Raw genomic sequence first — 16,725 nt, 5'->3', positions numbered from 1 at the left:
AAGGGAGCAATTGTTTAGGAAATTTGTTATTCATTTTTTGGTTGTCACAATTATCAAAGCACATGGATAGTATTTTTATTGTTTCCTATAGACATGAGTCATAGATAGGTGGAGCCATAAACATGAGCAAATACACACCTAGTGATTCACCCCAAAGCCGTATCTGACGAGGGATCACCTCTCCAATGCCTACTGGTTGTAGACTTGGGTTTCGGGAAAGAGCAAAGATGGAGATTCCGGGAGCAGATTGGTCACACGATATACCTAGCTTCGGGTCCCCTCGGTGGAGGATCCCTACGTGCTGCTAGCTATCTAGTATATGATCATAAGTATCTTTACAGGGCGCCGCCGTAGGCGGAACTATGTTATCTTTCTTGTCTATATTGATCTCCCTCCTATATGGGTGTCCTGGCTGGCTATATATGCACCCAACTTAGGGTTTTACAAGATTCCTAGTCGACTGCTTCTTCGGGTTATATTCTTGGCCCTTCTTCAGATTGGGCGGAGCCAGGTATGGTAATAATGGGTACTGCTGGCAGTGCAGTTGTTGTGGGAGTTGGCAATCTCTGTGGTGTAGCTTTTCTTCAGTTCCCCGGCAAGGACGTCAGAAAATCTTGATGGTGCTCCGGTGATGGCGCCAGACAATCTTGTTGGCAGTTGTTGTGGAAACGGTTGGGAAACCCCAAGAGGAAGGTGTGATGAGAACAGCAGCAAGTTTTCACTCAGTACAAACCAATGTTTAATCGACCAGTAGGAGAAAAGCATGAATTATGAAGGTGTTGCTAGCTGACTAGTGGCAGGGCGCACTACCGGCGTCAGCAACAACGTGGAACCTGCACACAACACAACCAAAGTAATTAGCCCCAACTTGTTGTGAGGTTGTCAATCTCACCGGTTTGCTGAACACAAAGGATTAGACATATCGAGTGGAACGAGATGCTTGCAGAAAGTAAACAGAACAGGTTTGCAGTAGATGAATTTATCAGTGTAAAGGAAACAGGATCGGGGTCCACAGTTTACTAGAGGTGTCTCTCCATAAAGATAAATAACATGTTGGGTGAACAAATTACGGGCTGGGCAATTGATAGAATATCGACCATACATGACAACATCATTACTACGAGCTTTGATTGGGCATTAGAACATAATACATAGACCGTAATTCAACTGCGTCTATGACTAATAATCCACCTTCCGGTTATCGTCCGAACCCCTTTCAGTATTAAGTTGCAAGCAACAGATTATCGCATTAAGCAATATGTGTAAAGTAAACAATAGAATTATCCTTGGATAAAATATTGTTGTTTTCTCCCTAGTAGCAACAACACATCTACAATCTTAGAAGTTATTGTCACTCTCCCAGAAAACTAGAGGCATGAGCCTACTATCGAGCATAAATACCCCCTCTTGGATTCACAAGTGTCCACTTGGCCAGAGTTTCTACTAGCAACAGAGAGAATGCAAGATCACAAATAACATATGACATGAATAGATTATCAATCTCAACATAGTATACAATATTCATCAGATCCCAGCAAACACAACATGTAGGATTACATAAAGATGATCTTGATCATGTAGGGTAGCTCACAAGATCTATACATGAGGCACAAAGTGGAGCAGACAACCATCTAGCTACTGCTATGGATCCATAGTCTAGGGATGAACTACTCACGCATCACTTCGGAGGTAGGCATGGCGATGTAGATGCCTCCGGTGATGATTTCCCCCTCCGGCAGGGTGCCGAGAAGAGCTTTAGAACCCCCCGAGATGGATTCTGCGATGGCGGCCGCGATGGAACTTTTCGTCGATGAAGGCTCAGGTATCCAGGGTTTTCCCGAGAAGATGTATAAATAGGCGGAGGATTTAGATCGGCGGGGTGCCTGGGGGGCCCACGCCTCCCCTTGGTGTGGGCCTAGGCCAAGCCGCGCCAAGGGCCGCCCTGTGGCGCCTCTTCGACCCCCCTCTAGACTTCGTCTTCGTTTCGGTAAAATATTGACTTTGGTTTTTGTTTCGTCCAATTCCGAGAATATTTATTGTACAACTTTTATAAAATGCAAAAACAGCAGAAAACAGGGAACTGTCACTGTGGCATCTTGTTAATAGGTTAGTGCCGGAAATCATGTAAAAGTGTAACAAAGTGTAACGAAGTGTAAGCAAATCATATATGAATTGGTGTAAAACAAGCATGGAGCATCAAAAATTATAGATACGTTTGAGATGTATCAAGCATCCCCAAGCTTAAATCCTGCTCGTCCTCGAGTTGGTAAGTGATAACAAAGTAATTTTTGAGGTGACATGAAGCCAACACAATCTTGATCAAGCATGTAAAGCATTGTGAGCTGGGATCTAAGTACTCTAACATAGGCATGATAGATATAATTCAATAGAACTTAGCAACTATGGTATAACATGAAGAGTAACTCAAACAAATGATCATGAATAATAGTGCATTGAAAGCAATTGTGTGTTTATGAGCATAGAGTAAACATAACAAAGTGGTACTCAACATGTCCTTTATGGAATAGCAAAACATAAATGCTAGGACACCTTCAAAGTTCAGAGGGTGACTAGATACAAGTAATTTAAGAACAAGCAATAGCACAATCATGAATCAATCAATAACAATTTTCGGACTATGCACATTGCACTAAGAATGACAACTATGCTCTCTTAATTGGTGCATAAAGTAGAAGATGAAGACTCAACATAAAAGTAAAATAAAGACTCTTTGCAGAGTAAGCAATATAAACAAGTTTTATACACCTTTCAAAAAGTATGATACTTATTAGCTTTGAACTCTCATTTCCCCTATCATAAGCATCTTGAATGGTTAAGATTAATGTGAGTCAAAAATGAGCTATATGCTTGCAAATCACAAGTTGAAAATCTCATGCCCCTTGAATGTGAGTACCTAAACCTCATGCTACTCAACGTAGTCCCAAATAAGTTCTTGTCATTGTAAGTATACATGTATCATTGAGAACCGCCAACAGGGTACCTCTTGCCCGATGATATGGAGGTACTCTTGTAGGAGCAATCCCATGCCAAAATTACAAGACAAACAGATAGTGAGCATCTCAGATTTTTTTATATTTACTATGGGTATAGCTTTTTTATTACAAATGCTTCATAGAATGCTCACTATAGCTTAGCTGTAAATTTCCACCATGAATGATGCATGGCTTAGATTAGCGGCCCAGACGTTTCTCTAACTCATATACAAACTCCATGGACTTATAAGTTTCCATTTTTATTTCACACCGCTAGGCATCCATAAAAAAAGAACATGAACTCAACTAGATATAAGTGCAATGTCGAAAGTGTTCCACATGAAAGCATGGTTCTACTAACTCCCAACTCGTAATTTGTAAACATAAAAACTTCATAAGATAGGAACAATGATCAAATTTATTAAGTACAAGAAAAATGTGCCATCAAGTTCGTGAGAGCTTTACTGACTAATTTTCTCATGCCAAAATTTAATTTGAAGATAAATAAAAGAATGATGATATACTTGGAATAGCAATAATGCTACTAGGTAGATATGGTGGAAACAATTGGCAAACTTTTTTCATGGTAGTTGGATGCACGAGTAGAGATCATACTCAACACAGGCGAAGGCTAGCAAAAGGCTGAGAGCGACCAACTAAGAGAGCAATAATGACCATAATCATGCACAGCGACAAAACATTATCAATCAAAGCATAAATTGATATTACAAGTCAAAAACTAAATGATCATAGAGGCTTTAGTTGACTGGTTATAGTCATAACAAGGTGTAAGCATGCGCCATGTCAACCCAATAAATCATCAAACGAGAATACCACAATATTATGCTTTGTATGATGGAAACAACACATGATTCTTTCAATGACACATTATGCGCTCTCAGCCATTTGAAACAAGTCATGCTACAACAACAAATACTAAGCATATGAAAAGAATAACATACAACATGACGTGCCAAAGTCTATGTCACAGTCTAGACAAGCTTCCTTTTGCATCACTATGGTCATGAAATATTTAGTCGTATCCAATACCAATCAACATATTTGAAATAACTCTCAGAGATGAAATACATTATGGACCAGAGAGATAATCATACACAAATAAATAATACTAACGAGCTCTGATCAAAATTCAAGTGAAAGAACAAGAGCTAGACGCAGTACCCGAAAACTAGAATACTCGCAAAACAATAACAGCGAAAACTAGAGCGTTCTATGCAATTAAAAAGGAGCAGGTCTTTCTCCAAAACAAATGTGCCGGGATCCAACATATGCTACAGCAAACAAAAAAAACAAAACAAAACAAAAAAAAGATGCTCCAAGAACAACACATCACGTATGAAGCAATAAAAATATAGCGCATAGAGAGATGACATGTTGCTTTGTTGATGAAGAGGGGATGCCTTGGGCATCCCCAAGCTTTAACGCTTGTACCTCTTGAATATGTATTGGGGTGCATGGGCATCCCCAAGCTTGAGCTTTTTTCCATTCTTCATCTCATGACATCATTCTTCTTTTCCTACACTTGAAAACTTTCTTCATATAAAACTTCACACAATTCTCTATTAGCAACATTAGTACAATCAAAATAAACAAATTCACTTGGGTTCAGTACTAACATATATCAAACATCTATTAAAGTATTAGCTACTGTAGCAACATTTTAAAAAGCTCTTTGATCAAAAGAACTCAAAAAGAAAGAGATTTAAGAGGCAAATGCAAATAGTGCAGAAATCTATCAAAACAAAATAGCAGGTAAAAATTGATTTTTTAGAAAATCCTCTATTGCTTATCTCAGAAATTGGTCCACTAACGAAAGTTAGATAACAATCTAGGGCATATGCATAAACAATGACAGCTCAAAATTCCGCTCTGGCTATTTTTACGAATTTTTATGGTAACATCACAGAATCTGTTTTCAGGACAACTACTTTCCCAAATCTTATTTTCTTCCTATTAGAGGTTATTCTTGGCACAAAAACGAAATAAAAATGATAAGGAGAGATTAATACTGGGATAATAACTTCCAAGAATTTTAAAAAATAAAAATTACAGAAAATAAACATGAGTTATCTCCCAAGAGTGCTTTTCTTTAACGCCTTTCAGCTAGGCGCAGAAAAAGTGCGAGCATCAAGTATTATCAAGTGAAGAAGGATCAACATCATAATTTGTTCTAATAATGGAGTCATAAGATGACTTCTTTCTCTTTCTAGAGAAGTGTTCCATACCTTTCTTGAGTGGAATTGAGATTTAATAATCCCATCTCTCATGTCAATAGAAGCACCAACAGTTCTAAGAAACGGTCTTCCCGAAATAATTGGACAAGAAGCATTGCATTCAATATCCAAAACAACAAAATCAATGGGGAAAAGGTTATTGTTAACCATAATAAGAATATTATCAACTTTCGCCAAAGGTTTCTTTGTAGCAATATCAACAAGATGAACATCAAAATAACATTTTTCCAACGATGGAAATTCAAGCATATCATAGATTTTTCTAGGCATAACAGAAATACTTGCACCAAGATCACATGAAGCATTGCAATCAAAAACATCTATTTTCATCTTAATGATGGGCTCTAATCCATCTTCTAACTTTTTAGGAATAGAGGCTTCGCGTTTTAATTTCTCCTCTCTAATTTGCATAAGAGCATTTGTAATGTGCTTTGTAAAAGCCATATTTATAGCACTAGCATTAGAACTTCTAGCAAGATTTTGTAAGAACTTAATTATTTAAGAGATATTTAAATCATCAAAATCATACTCATTTTTTTCCAAGGTAAAAGGAATCTTGTCTCCCATACTTCGAAAAATTACAGCACACCTATCAGGAGCAGTTTCAGTGGTTCTAGGCAATTTTGTAGAAGGAGCAGGGGCTTTTCCTACGCCAATTACTTTACCATTAATAGTAGGAGAGTGGCTAGCATTTGAAACTTCATTATTTCTGGTGGTGATGATGGTACAAACTTTAGTCAAATTATTATTTCTAGCAATTTCATCTTCTCTTTCCCACCTAGCATGCAATTTCGCCAACATCCTAACATTTTCATAAATTCTAACTTGAATGGCATTCAAAGTTTTAATTTATTTAACATCATGAGGCAACACTTTTAATTTAAGAAAATTAACATCATGAGCAAGGCTATCAAATTTAGAAGCAAGAATATCAATTTTGCCAAGCTTTTCCTCAACAGTTTTATTGAAAGCAGTTTGTTTACTAATAAAATCCTTAAGCATGACTTCAAGATCAGAGGGTGCACTTTTATTATTTCTGTAGGAATTACCATAAGAATTTCCATAAGCATTACCATTATTAGAAGGATATGGCCTATAATTGTTGCTACCAAAATTATTCGTATAAGCATTTTTGTTGAAATTGTTATTTTTAATGAAATTCACATCAACATGCTCTTCTTGAGCAACCAAAGAAGCTAATGGAATATTATTAGGATCAACAAGTGCTTTACCATTAACAAGCATCGACATAATAGTATCAATTTTATCACTCAAAGAGGAGGATTCTTCGACAGAATTTACCTTCTTACCTTGTGGAGCTCTCTCGGTGTGCCATTCAGAATAATTTATCATCAGATCATAAAGGGAATTTAGTTGCGGTCCCTAAAGTAATGGACATAAAGGTACCTCTAGCAGCTGAATCCAGGAGATTTCTTGAAGAAAAAATTATTCATGCATAAAAAGTTTTGATGATCATCCAAGTAGTCAGTCCATGAGTGGGACAATTCTTTACCAAAGATTTCATTCTATCCCAAGCCTGAGCAACATGTTCATTATCAAATTTTCTAAATTTCATTACGTCGCTTCTCAAAGATATAATCTTAGCAGGAGGATAATATTTTCCAATAAAAACATCTTTGCATTTAACCCAAGAATCAATACTATTTCTAGGCAAAGATAGCAACCAATGTTTAGCTCTACCTCTCAAAGAGAAAGGAAACAATTTCATTTTTATAAATTCAACATCTATATCCTTATATGTTTGCATCTCACAAAGTTCAACAAAATTGTTAAGGTGAGAAGCGGCATCTTCAGTGCTAACACCAGAAAATAGCTCTTTCATAACAAGATTTAATAAAGTAGGTTTAATTTCATAGAAGGCTGCTTTGGGAGCAGGTGGAGCAATAGGTGTACAAATAAAATCATTGTTGTTGGTGCTAGAAAAGTCACACAACTTAGTATTTTCAGCGGAACTCATTTTAGCAAAATTAAAACTAAGCAACATAAATAACAGCAATAATAGTAACTAATTTTAATTTGTTTTTGATATAATAAAGCAAACAAAACAATGTAAAGTAAACTAAGCAAATTATAACAAAGTAAAGATATTGGAGATGAGAGACTCCCGTTGCAGAAATCCTTTTTCTCCCCGGCAACGGCGCTAGAAAATCTTTGCTGGCAGTGCAGTTGTCGTGGGAGTTGGCAATCTCTTTGGTGTGCTTTTCTTCGGTTCCCGGGCAACGGCGCCAGAAAATCTTGATGGTGCTCCGGTGATGGAGCCAGACAATCTTGTTTGCAGTTGTTGTGGAAGCGGTTGGGAAACCCCGAGAGGAAGGTGTGATGAGCACAGCTTCAAGTTTTCCCTCAGTATGAAACCAAGGTTTAATCGACGAGTAGGAGAAAGGCGTGACTTCTGAAGGTGTTGCTAGCTGACTAGTGGCAGAGCGCACTACCGACGTCAGCAACAACGTGGAACCTGCATACAACACAACCAAAGTACTTTGCCCCAACTTGCAGTGAGGTTGTGAATCTCACCGGTTTGCTGAACACAAATGATTAGACTTATCGAGTGGAACGAGATGTTTGCAGAAAGTAAACAGAACATGATTGCAGTAGATGAATTTATCAGTGTAAAAGAAACATGTCCTGGGTCCACAGTTTACTAGAGGTGTATCTCCATAAAGATAAATGGCATGTTGGGTGAACAAATTGCAGCTGAGCAATTGACAGAATATCGACCATACATGATAAGATGATTACTATGAGATTTGATTGGGCATTACAACATAATACATAGACCGTAATCCAACTGCGTCTATGACTAATAATCCACCTTTCGGTTATCGTCCGAACCCCTTTCAGCATTAAGTTGCAAGCAACAGATTATCGCATTACTCAATGTATGTAAAGTAAATAATAGAATTACCCTTGGATAAAACATTGTTGTTTTCTCCCTAGTAGCAACATCACATCTACAATCTTAGAAGTTATTGTCACTCTTCCAGAAAGCTAGAGGCATGAACCTACTATCGAGCATAAATACCCCCTCTTGGAGTCACAAGTGTCCACTTGGCCAAAGTTTTTACTAGCAATGGAGAGCATGCAAGATCACAAATAATATATGACATGAATATGTAATCATCTCAACATAGTACACAATATTCATCGGATCCCAGCAAACACAACATGTAGGATTGCATAAAGATGATCTTGATCATGTAGGGCAGCTCACAAGATCTATACATGAGGCACAAAGTGGAGAAGACAACAATCTAGCTACTGCTATGGACCCATAGTCCAGGGATGAACTACTCATGCATCACTTTGGAGGCGGGCATGGCGATGTAGATGCCTCCGGCGATGATTTCCCCCTCCGGCAGGGTGCCGGAAAGAGCTTCAGAACCCCCCGAGATGGGTTCTGCGATGGCGGCCGCGATGGAACTTTTCGTGGATGGTGGCTCGGGTATCCAGGGTTTCCCGAGAAGATGTATAAATAGGCGGAGGATTTAGGTCAGTAGGGTGCCTGGGGGGCCCACACCTCTCCTTGGTGCGGGTCCAGGCTAGGCCGCGCCAAGGGTGGGTCTGGCCGCCCTGTGGCGCCTCTTCGACCACCCTTTGTACTTCGTCTTCGTTTCGGTAAAATATTGACTTCGGCTTTTGTTTTCGTCCAATTCCGAGAATATTTCCCGTACAACTTTTCTGAGATACAAAAACAGCAGAAAACAGGGAACTGGCACTGTGGCATCTTTTTAATAGGTTAGTGCCGGAAATCATGTGAAAGTGCAACGAAGTGTAAGCAAATCATATATGAATTGGTTGTAAAACAAGCATGGAGCATCAAAAATTATAGATACGTTTGAGACGTATCAGGTACCCGAAAGGTATGCCCATGATTGTAGCCCCCGAGTGTCTACGGAAGTCGAAGACTTGCGTAGAGACTCCAATAATAATCATCTCCGAAGTCAAAGAAATACAGGGTGAGGCCATTGGTCCGGAAATACATCAGGTCAATGTCGTAGATCATGTGCAGCGTAGACGTTGTCGACGATTTTCGAAGTTATTTTTCTATCAGGTGCGTGACCAGTGCTCCCGATCTTTACTATTATATTGAAGTTGGGGATGATGTGCACTTTTACATCAAACATTGGAGAAATCAGCACCCTCAGATTACAATTAGAAAGACCCCTCAAACGCTAAACCAACGTGCACCGTTCGATGGAGTTACCTTTCCTCGCTCGTTCGCAACAAATCAAATCAAATCAGCAGTCCTTGCCTTGTTATTGTCATTCCTTTCTCCCCAGGATCTAATTAATTAGGATCAGCGTGATTCCGGGGAGCCCATCCCCGTTTCGATCTTTCTCCTTTCCACTCGCCTTGGCTCCCATCTCATCCGGCACCCTGACGGTCGTGTCCGGCGCAGCAGCGACGACCATGGGCACTCCAAAACGGTGCGGTGGGTGCTGGGCTCCTGCAGGGGTGGTGCGCCACGCACACGCAGGCATCCGGAAAACGCGGCTGCGCCTCAATTCGTGTATTGCAGGGTTTGGGGCATCTCGGCCGCCGGTGACGCGACATCGTACACAAGGTCATGAACAAGCGAGGTCGCAGTTGTCCGAGGTTGGCGGCAGGCGGAGGCCGATATGCAGTGCATCGCTTCTTACATCTGCTCACTTCCGTCCTATCTATCTCTCCGATTTTTTGTCAATATAAGATGCAGGTTCATGACCAGCGTTCAGGACGGGAGAACTCCATGCATCCCGACTCGTATTAGGTGACCACCAATTTGATTTTTGTGGGCGGTTCATCAGACTTCCAATTAGTCTGAGTCTTTGCTTGTAACTGACTGTATATGTTCATATACGTTTGCTATTTTGTTCTAAATTGCCAAGATAGTAAGATATCGGATACGATTAACTGATTATTATATATAAGATGACATGATACTGTTTTTCTCGGGAAGAGATTTGCATAGTATATGTCTTCCTATGTTTTTTTACATGCTTGCAGCAACATTAATTTTTTGGAATTAGATTCAGCAGTTGTCGCTTGCTTTGCAGGAGTTGTCGTAGCTCTGTGATTTAATAATCTCGTGTGCAATTGTTTTAGAGAAAGCAGGGGAGAGATGGTTGAGAATATAAATCGGAATCATCGAATGGATCAAATAATCTGAAGCATTGGTGAAGTTATAATTTCTCCTAAACCTTACATTTATTTATCTTTCTACGCAGCATGCCTCAGTTTTTTTTAGTTCATCTCAAAGAAAGCAAAACGGGCGCCTCCATCATATTACTCATAGCATGCGTCGCACATCGTAAGGAGATGCCGAGTTTTTGTGCTATTTGTTTTGTTTCTTTGATGGGGTTTGAGCTGTAAGCATCCCTGAATCACCAGGAAAGTTATAGTGAAAATCAGGAAGAGTTGAGCTGACTGAATTAGTTGCTCTATTGAATAGAAAAAAAAAGTTAACATTATATTTTTACCTTTTTAGGTTGATTGCTTTTTATTTTGTTATTATTCGCAAAATTACATTGTGTTCTCTTGCATTATGCATGTCATATATTTATTCTAAATTAAGACACTTCACCTGCATCTAGGAAATATCTTTCTTTGGACTGGAAATTTGTAAATCATCTTGATACGGAGGGTTGTTTTGGCTGTAGAAAAAGATGGCTCTTTGCAAAATATGTTCGTGTGACAACGTTATATTTCTAAACATCTAAAAGCCATGGTTGCTGGTGTAGGAAACCTGCAGCAAGTCACTGATGCCCTACATTCTGAAGCTTTTACATTGCTTGATGGAATCAACACAACAATTCAAATGAGATGCTTACTCTTTCGTCAGAGATAACAAATTTCAGATGTCTGAGGATTTTTACTCTTCTTTGTGTTTCTTTTCCATTTGGGGCTGTGATTCAGTTGTGCACCTTTAGTGGCGCATAGTGCTAATTGTTGTTGTCCAGAGATGTTATATAATGAAATATGATGTGTTCCTTACCCCCAAAAAAAAAACGGAAGATTCACTAAGCACGTTGTGGCTGGCATTCAATTTTAGCTACAGTAAGGGATTCATCTTAATTAGAAGATTTATTTATCATTTGCACAAGGACGTGTTTTTAGTGAGTTGAAAGATAACCAACTCTTGTGTTTTTTTGAAGAATTTGGAAACTGTTTTCGAAACAATGAAAAATATTCCGTTTATATCATGTCAAACACGTGAATAGCAACAGTTGGAGAAAAAACAATTTTCCTTTACTAATAAGATGTATGCAAGATATCATGGCTAATTGATGGAGAAATAATTTATCCAAAGAGAATAAAGTCTTCCGAATCATTAGATCACAGTAATAGAAAGGAATCAAGAGGTCAACTAAGGAGACCCAAAGAGCGGTAAATTTTTCTTCGGATGGTCCGTAGAAAGTTTAGATTTGATTGACTATGTCTTAACTTATTTGTGTAATGCCTGTAACTAGGTGATCTAGCTACAGGTTTGCATAATACATGTGCAAGTTTGTTGTTTCTTAGCCGTAATAATCCCCTACCATATCTCATAGATTTAGCATTTTCCCGATATCAAAGTTCTCTCTGATTATTGCAGAAATTCATGGTGACACTCTTGCTATGATAGTGGTGTCCTTGAAATAGCAAAGAAAACCCCAAGGTAGTAGACTTTACCGTATTGATTCTCATTGGAAGTATTGGAGATCTCATAGATGGACATGTTGTAGAAATCATTACATCTTTTCTTCCCCTGATTGAAAAACAATATGTCACCCTATGTGTGTGTGCACACATTTTACCTCTTTGTTCGCCCTCAGGTCCGCAGCAGCCATGGACCGATTGGTTACCTCAATTTCAGGGTTCTTGCTTGTTTTTATGCTGGGAAGCTATAAAACCTTTGTGATGTACAATTGCATGATTTAATTAAGCGATCACCATCTTCAGGGTGTTAGATATGATTTTACATGATTATTTTGTGTAGATCAAGAGAGAGATAATTCATAATGAAGCTCGCAAGTCATCCTAATGTGTGGTTAGGATAGACGAGGTACTGTATCTACTTCTTTCTGGTTGATGTTGGAATTACTAATATTTCCTATTTGGTGTCTTTCTAAGTACCAGTTGAATCACCGAAGAGCATTCTGTTATGTGTTTTTGTGCAGGTTTTGGCTAGCCGAAGAAGATAGTTATAATATGGAATTCATCATGGCGATGAAATATTTGGTAAGCTTATGGCGAAATATTTGAAAAGTTATTGTGTTCCCATATGTAGGACACAATGTATAGTTGTTTGGGACTATTGTTATTATTGTTCTTGATGACGAAGTCAATATCAAGTTTTCTCTAATGCACATACCCAAATACATGGTGTACAATCCAAGCTAGGAACAGGTATGCATACATGTACCTCATATACATTTGAAAGTTGTATTCAAGTATGAAATCTCTATTTTTCAGTATTTTTTGCAATCTTTTGTAAATCTTTATTTATCCTTTAGGCGTCAAAGTTGGAAATTAACTTTGCTTATCAAACTTCAGAATATGTTGACCTTTCTGCACCTTACTTTGAATTTTAGAGGTTCATATTCATGTGCTTATTTTCTAAAAGGAAAAGCATTCACTCGGTTGCATGAGTAAGTATTTATCTCTTAATTTCGGCTAATATATGTTGGTTCTAAAGGTGATGCCATCTTTTAGATTTAACGGAAGGTTTCGTCTACAATGATCTTGAGTTTCATTATCAAGGTACCATTTTTATTGTCTAATTTAAAATATGTCGCTTGTTAGGTATTATTATTATTATTATTATTATTATTATTATTATTATTATTATTATTATTGTTATAGTTACTTAGTCGAGATCAGATTAAGTATACATTACATGGTTAGTACTCTCATAGCTGGTCTTTTCGGACTTTTCGACAGGAAATCCTGACCAAACAAAATAGATGATGCTCTTACCATGCTTTTGCGTAGACTGTCTAGAAACTTCAACACATGTTACTAGCAGATTCCATGTCATGTAGAAGAGATAGCATCATTTTAATTGGTATTTGGTAATGAACACAATGAGTTCAACAATAGGAGGGCAGTAATAGTCCACATCATCTCAAATGTTTCCATTAAACTTTAGGTAAGCCTTCCTATTAGTCCTTGTTCATTTTGGTAAAGCTGCACAATTGTTGGATCTACTGTCTTTGGCCATGTAGGTGCTATGAATATTAGATGATGTCGGTTCTTTTTCTCTCGATGTAAGGCCATGTATTATGTATGCGCTTAATTTTGTTTTCTTTCTCTCTAATATGGTATGGGATCTGAAATATTAACAAGTTGTAAAACAAAAGGAGACCAAGCAACAACACAAGCAATCTGCTTCATTTAGTTCGTGAAGCCTATATCTATTCCTGACGCGGATGTGGCAACTTTGGAGGCACCATTGTTGCGGAGGTAGGGTTGCTTCAAGTTTAGACGGACAATTAGGAGTGAGCCAAAGTGCAATTGACCGACACTCAAGCCCTCTAGGGGATTTTGGGAAATGAAGCCCTCTAGGGGATTTTGGGGTACACGGGGGATCCCCAGTTTTCAGATCTGATATCCAGAAAATCCCAAATATGAATGGAAAATCTAAATGTACAGAGATGCATACACATATTAGCTCTCTTCCTACTATATGTTGTGTAAGGGAAGTTAGTTTGAGCAAGCAAGCATAATATCAAACTCATCCATATACTTAGTCATGAACCATCTTTCTATTATTAAAGAGGGACCGAAGTCATTTGCTTCTGCAATTAAATGTTTCCAAGTTACTATATGACTAAGTGATGAAAATTTTATATTAAGCAATTGCTGTCACAAGTACTTTCTGAAACTGAGAAAAGGACAATCTATCAAAGATATACAGATTATGATTTCTATTCAAAAATCATAATCTGTATATCAAAGATATACACCATTTAAGGAACTTTTAGAGTGAATTACACTTCACCATGTATTTGTAAGGATTGACATGTTGCATTAGATTTTTAATTTTTTAGTATCCAATATTCCATTTTGTGTTGGACAGTGTCAGCAGAGCCGGTGCAAAAGCGTGGACCTGGACGTCCACGCAAATATCCCAAAGTGCTGGCCTCTGGACACCCACAGGAACATCCCGTAGCTGAAGAAGTGCTGCTGCATCCCGTAGCTGGAGAAGAGCTGCAGAAGCCCAAAGCTGAAGCAGTGCTGAAGAGGCCGCGTGGACGTCCGCCAAAGGTGCGCGACGCCGAAGCTAGTGTAGTACAGATGTCAGGTATGGGTTTCATGTTTAAACATCACCTGCAATATAAAGGAAGACTGCTTCTTACTCATTTTTTTTATAGCCAGCACTGCTATGGTAGTTTCACCTCTGGGACAACACAAAGTAAAGGAGACCGAGGTAATTATCAATACTACGCATCAGCTCATCGTTTGTTGTTTTAATAACTAGCACAGTGGCCCGCGCATATTGCGCAGTTGAGTCTTTCTCATGTTTTGAGTTATATAAGGCGGGTATGCAATTTTTTATTGATGTTTCTTTTTAATTTCCCATATTTATCACATCTTCTTTTGTTTTTGATGCATATGTAAATACGGATTCCACAAACTACCCTTTAATTGTGCTCCGTCAAAGCAGGTTTAAGTATGCCCATTAATTTCACAAATAAAGGTCTCGTTTATGTGAAACAAAATTATGGTAATGTATTTAAATTCAGAATAAATTTCAAATGGCACATTAATCATATATAATTGGGCAAATACCTTGTCATTTTTAAATCTGGGAACATGTTGGTGTCGTATAGTCTAGGACAGAGAAAGTTGTAGTTTCTATGTTTCCAATGTATTTAAGTACATGTAGCATGATAACCCGCTCTTCCATTTCCCATTATTTCGTAATATTTTGTACATAGGCAAAACAAACCTTGCAATTTAAGGTTATGTCAGTAGTTGTCTTCTCTTTACTTGCATGGCCGTTGTTGACAGCAAAACAATAATCTCCCATAAGCTAATGATTTGAAGATCGGATGAACATTGCTGATGTGATTATTTTTGTATCAAGATGCAAGGCACCATCTATCAAATCATCATGTGCGGAGAGACAGACTCATGTAAATATCTTGACCACAGAAGCCTGTCCCTTGGAACATTAGGATATAAATAATGTGTTAGTTTTCCCCACTTCGCATAAACCTTAAAGTACCGTTATACATGATTAGAGAGTGTACCAATAAATATATGGTCATGAGGATCCAAACGAAGATATCAGCAATTTATTGCTCTAGAACAGCAGAGTTAGCATCTCTAAAGCAAGTACTCACCTATCCGATAGAGTAATTCTTATTACATTGTCCTGTAAAAGGGAATGAACGCCAAGATTTATAATTAAGTATAAAACATATCAGTGGTATCCCAGTGATTTGTAGTGCAGACATCGGGATAAAGATGAGAATTAATGTGAATTGAGATAGTTCAGAATATAGTGAAATCTGCTTTGTATCATATCCTAGTGGGTAATCTGAGAGCCCTGTAAAAAAATACAGAGATTCCTTCTTTCAACGTAACAAAAATCCATGCTGCCCATGGATTGGAGTTCTCTTTTTGACTGGACAATACAAAAAAACGTTGGAGTTCTCTTTTTGACTGGACAATACAAAGAAACGATATGGTAGGTAGGACTATCCTTTCATTTGTTTGGTGCAATACCCATTCAAAAAAGTATAAATAATATGCAGAACATGCGTACCTGATTTCAGAGGATTTCCCAAGCTTCTTCTAACATTCATACTCGCATGCTCATGCATATAATAGATATAATAGATGGCGTTATTTTGTTGCACCATTTTTTGTTTATTAATTTAGTTTGTGCTGGCCTCTGGACACCCACAGGAACATCCCGTAGCTGAAGAAGTGCTGCTGCATCCCGTAGCTGGAGAAGAGCTGCAGAAGCGTCCACGTGGACGTCCGCCGAAGCCCAAAGCTGAAGCAGTGCTGAAGAGGCCGCGTGGACGTCCGCCAAAGGTGCGCGACGCCGAAGCTAGTGTAGTACAGATGTCAGGTATGGGTTTCATGTTTAAACATCACCTGCAATATAAAGGAAGACTGCTTCTTACTCATTTTTTTTATAGCCAGCACTGCTATGGTAGTTTCACCTCTGGGACAACACAAAGTAAAGGAGACCGAGGTAATTATCAATACTACGCATCAGCTCATCGTTTGTTGTTTTAATAACTAGCACAGTGGCCCGCGCATATTGAACTGTGCTAGTTATTAAAACAACAAACGATGAGCTGATGCGTAGTATTGATAATTACCTCGGTCTCCTTTACTTTGTGTTGTCCCAGAGGTGAAACTACCATAGCAGTGCTGGCTATAAAAAAAATGAGTAAGAAGCAGTCTTCCTTTATATTGCAGGTGATGTTTAAACATGAAACCCATACTTGACATCTGTACTACACTAGCTTCGG

The 16,725-nt window shown here is 38.4% G+C and overlaps 1 protein-coding gene across 1 annotated transcript; it reads left to right on the top strand.

Moving 5' to 3' along the window:
* Window positions 1-1,782: 1,782 nt before the first annotated feature.
* Window positions 1,783-16,493, top strand: LOC139833844 (uncharacterized). The gene is made up of 5 exons (XM_071824199.1): window positions 1,783-1,822; window positions 14,310-14,534; window positions 14,605-14,660; window positions 16,148-16,316; window positions 16,387-16,493. Exons 1-5 carry the CDS (start codon window positions 1,783-1,785, stop codon window positions 16,491-16,493), a joined length of 597 nt encoding a protein of 198 aa, XP_071680300.1.
* The last annotated feature ends 232 nt before the right edge of the window (window positions 16,494-16,725 follow it).

Source organism: Lolium perenne, chromosome 7 (assembly GCF_019359855.2).
Source record: "Lolium perenne isolate Kyuss_39 chromosome 7, Kyuss_2.0, whole genome shotgun sequence".
Classification (NCBI taxonomy): Eukaryota; Viridiplantae; Streptophyta; class Magnoliopsida; order Poales; family Poaceae; genus Lolium; species Lolium perenne.
Note: the sequence above shows the minus strand (reverse complement) of the source record. Positions and strands in the feature narration are given on the sequence as shown.

What these genes read in the sequence shown, in the direction of transcription:
- LOC139833844 (XM_071824199.1), top strand. Translation starts at nt 1,783, where the DNA reads ATGGCGGCCGCGATGGAACTTTTCGTCGATGAAGGCTCAG. An exon ending in TTTCGTCGATGAAGGCTCAG is followed by an intron (nt 1,823 to 14,309) that starts GTATCCAGGGTT and finishes TGTGTTGGACAG; the next exon opens with TGTCAGCAGAGCCGGTGCAA. An exon ending in TAGTGTAGTACAGATGTCAG is followed by an intron (nt 16,317 to 16,386) that starts GTATGGGTTTCA and finishes TTTTTTTTATAG; the next exon opens with CCAGCACTGCTATGGTAGTT.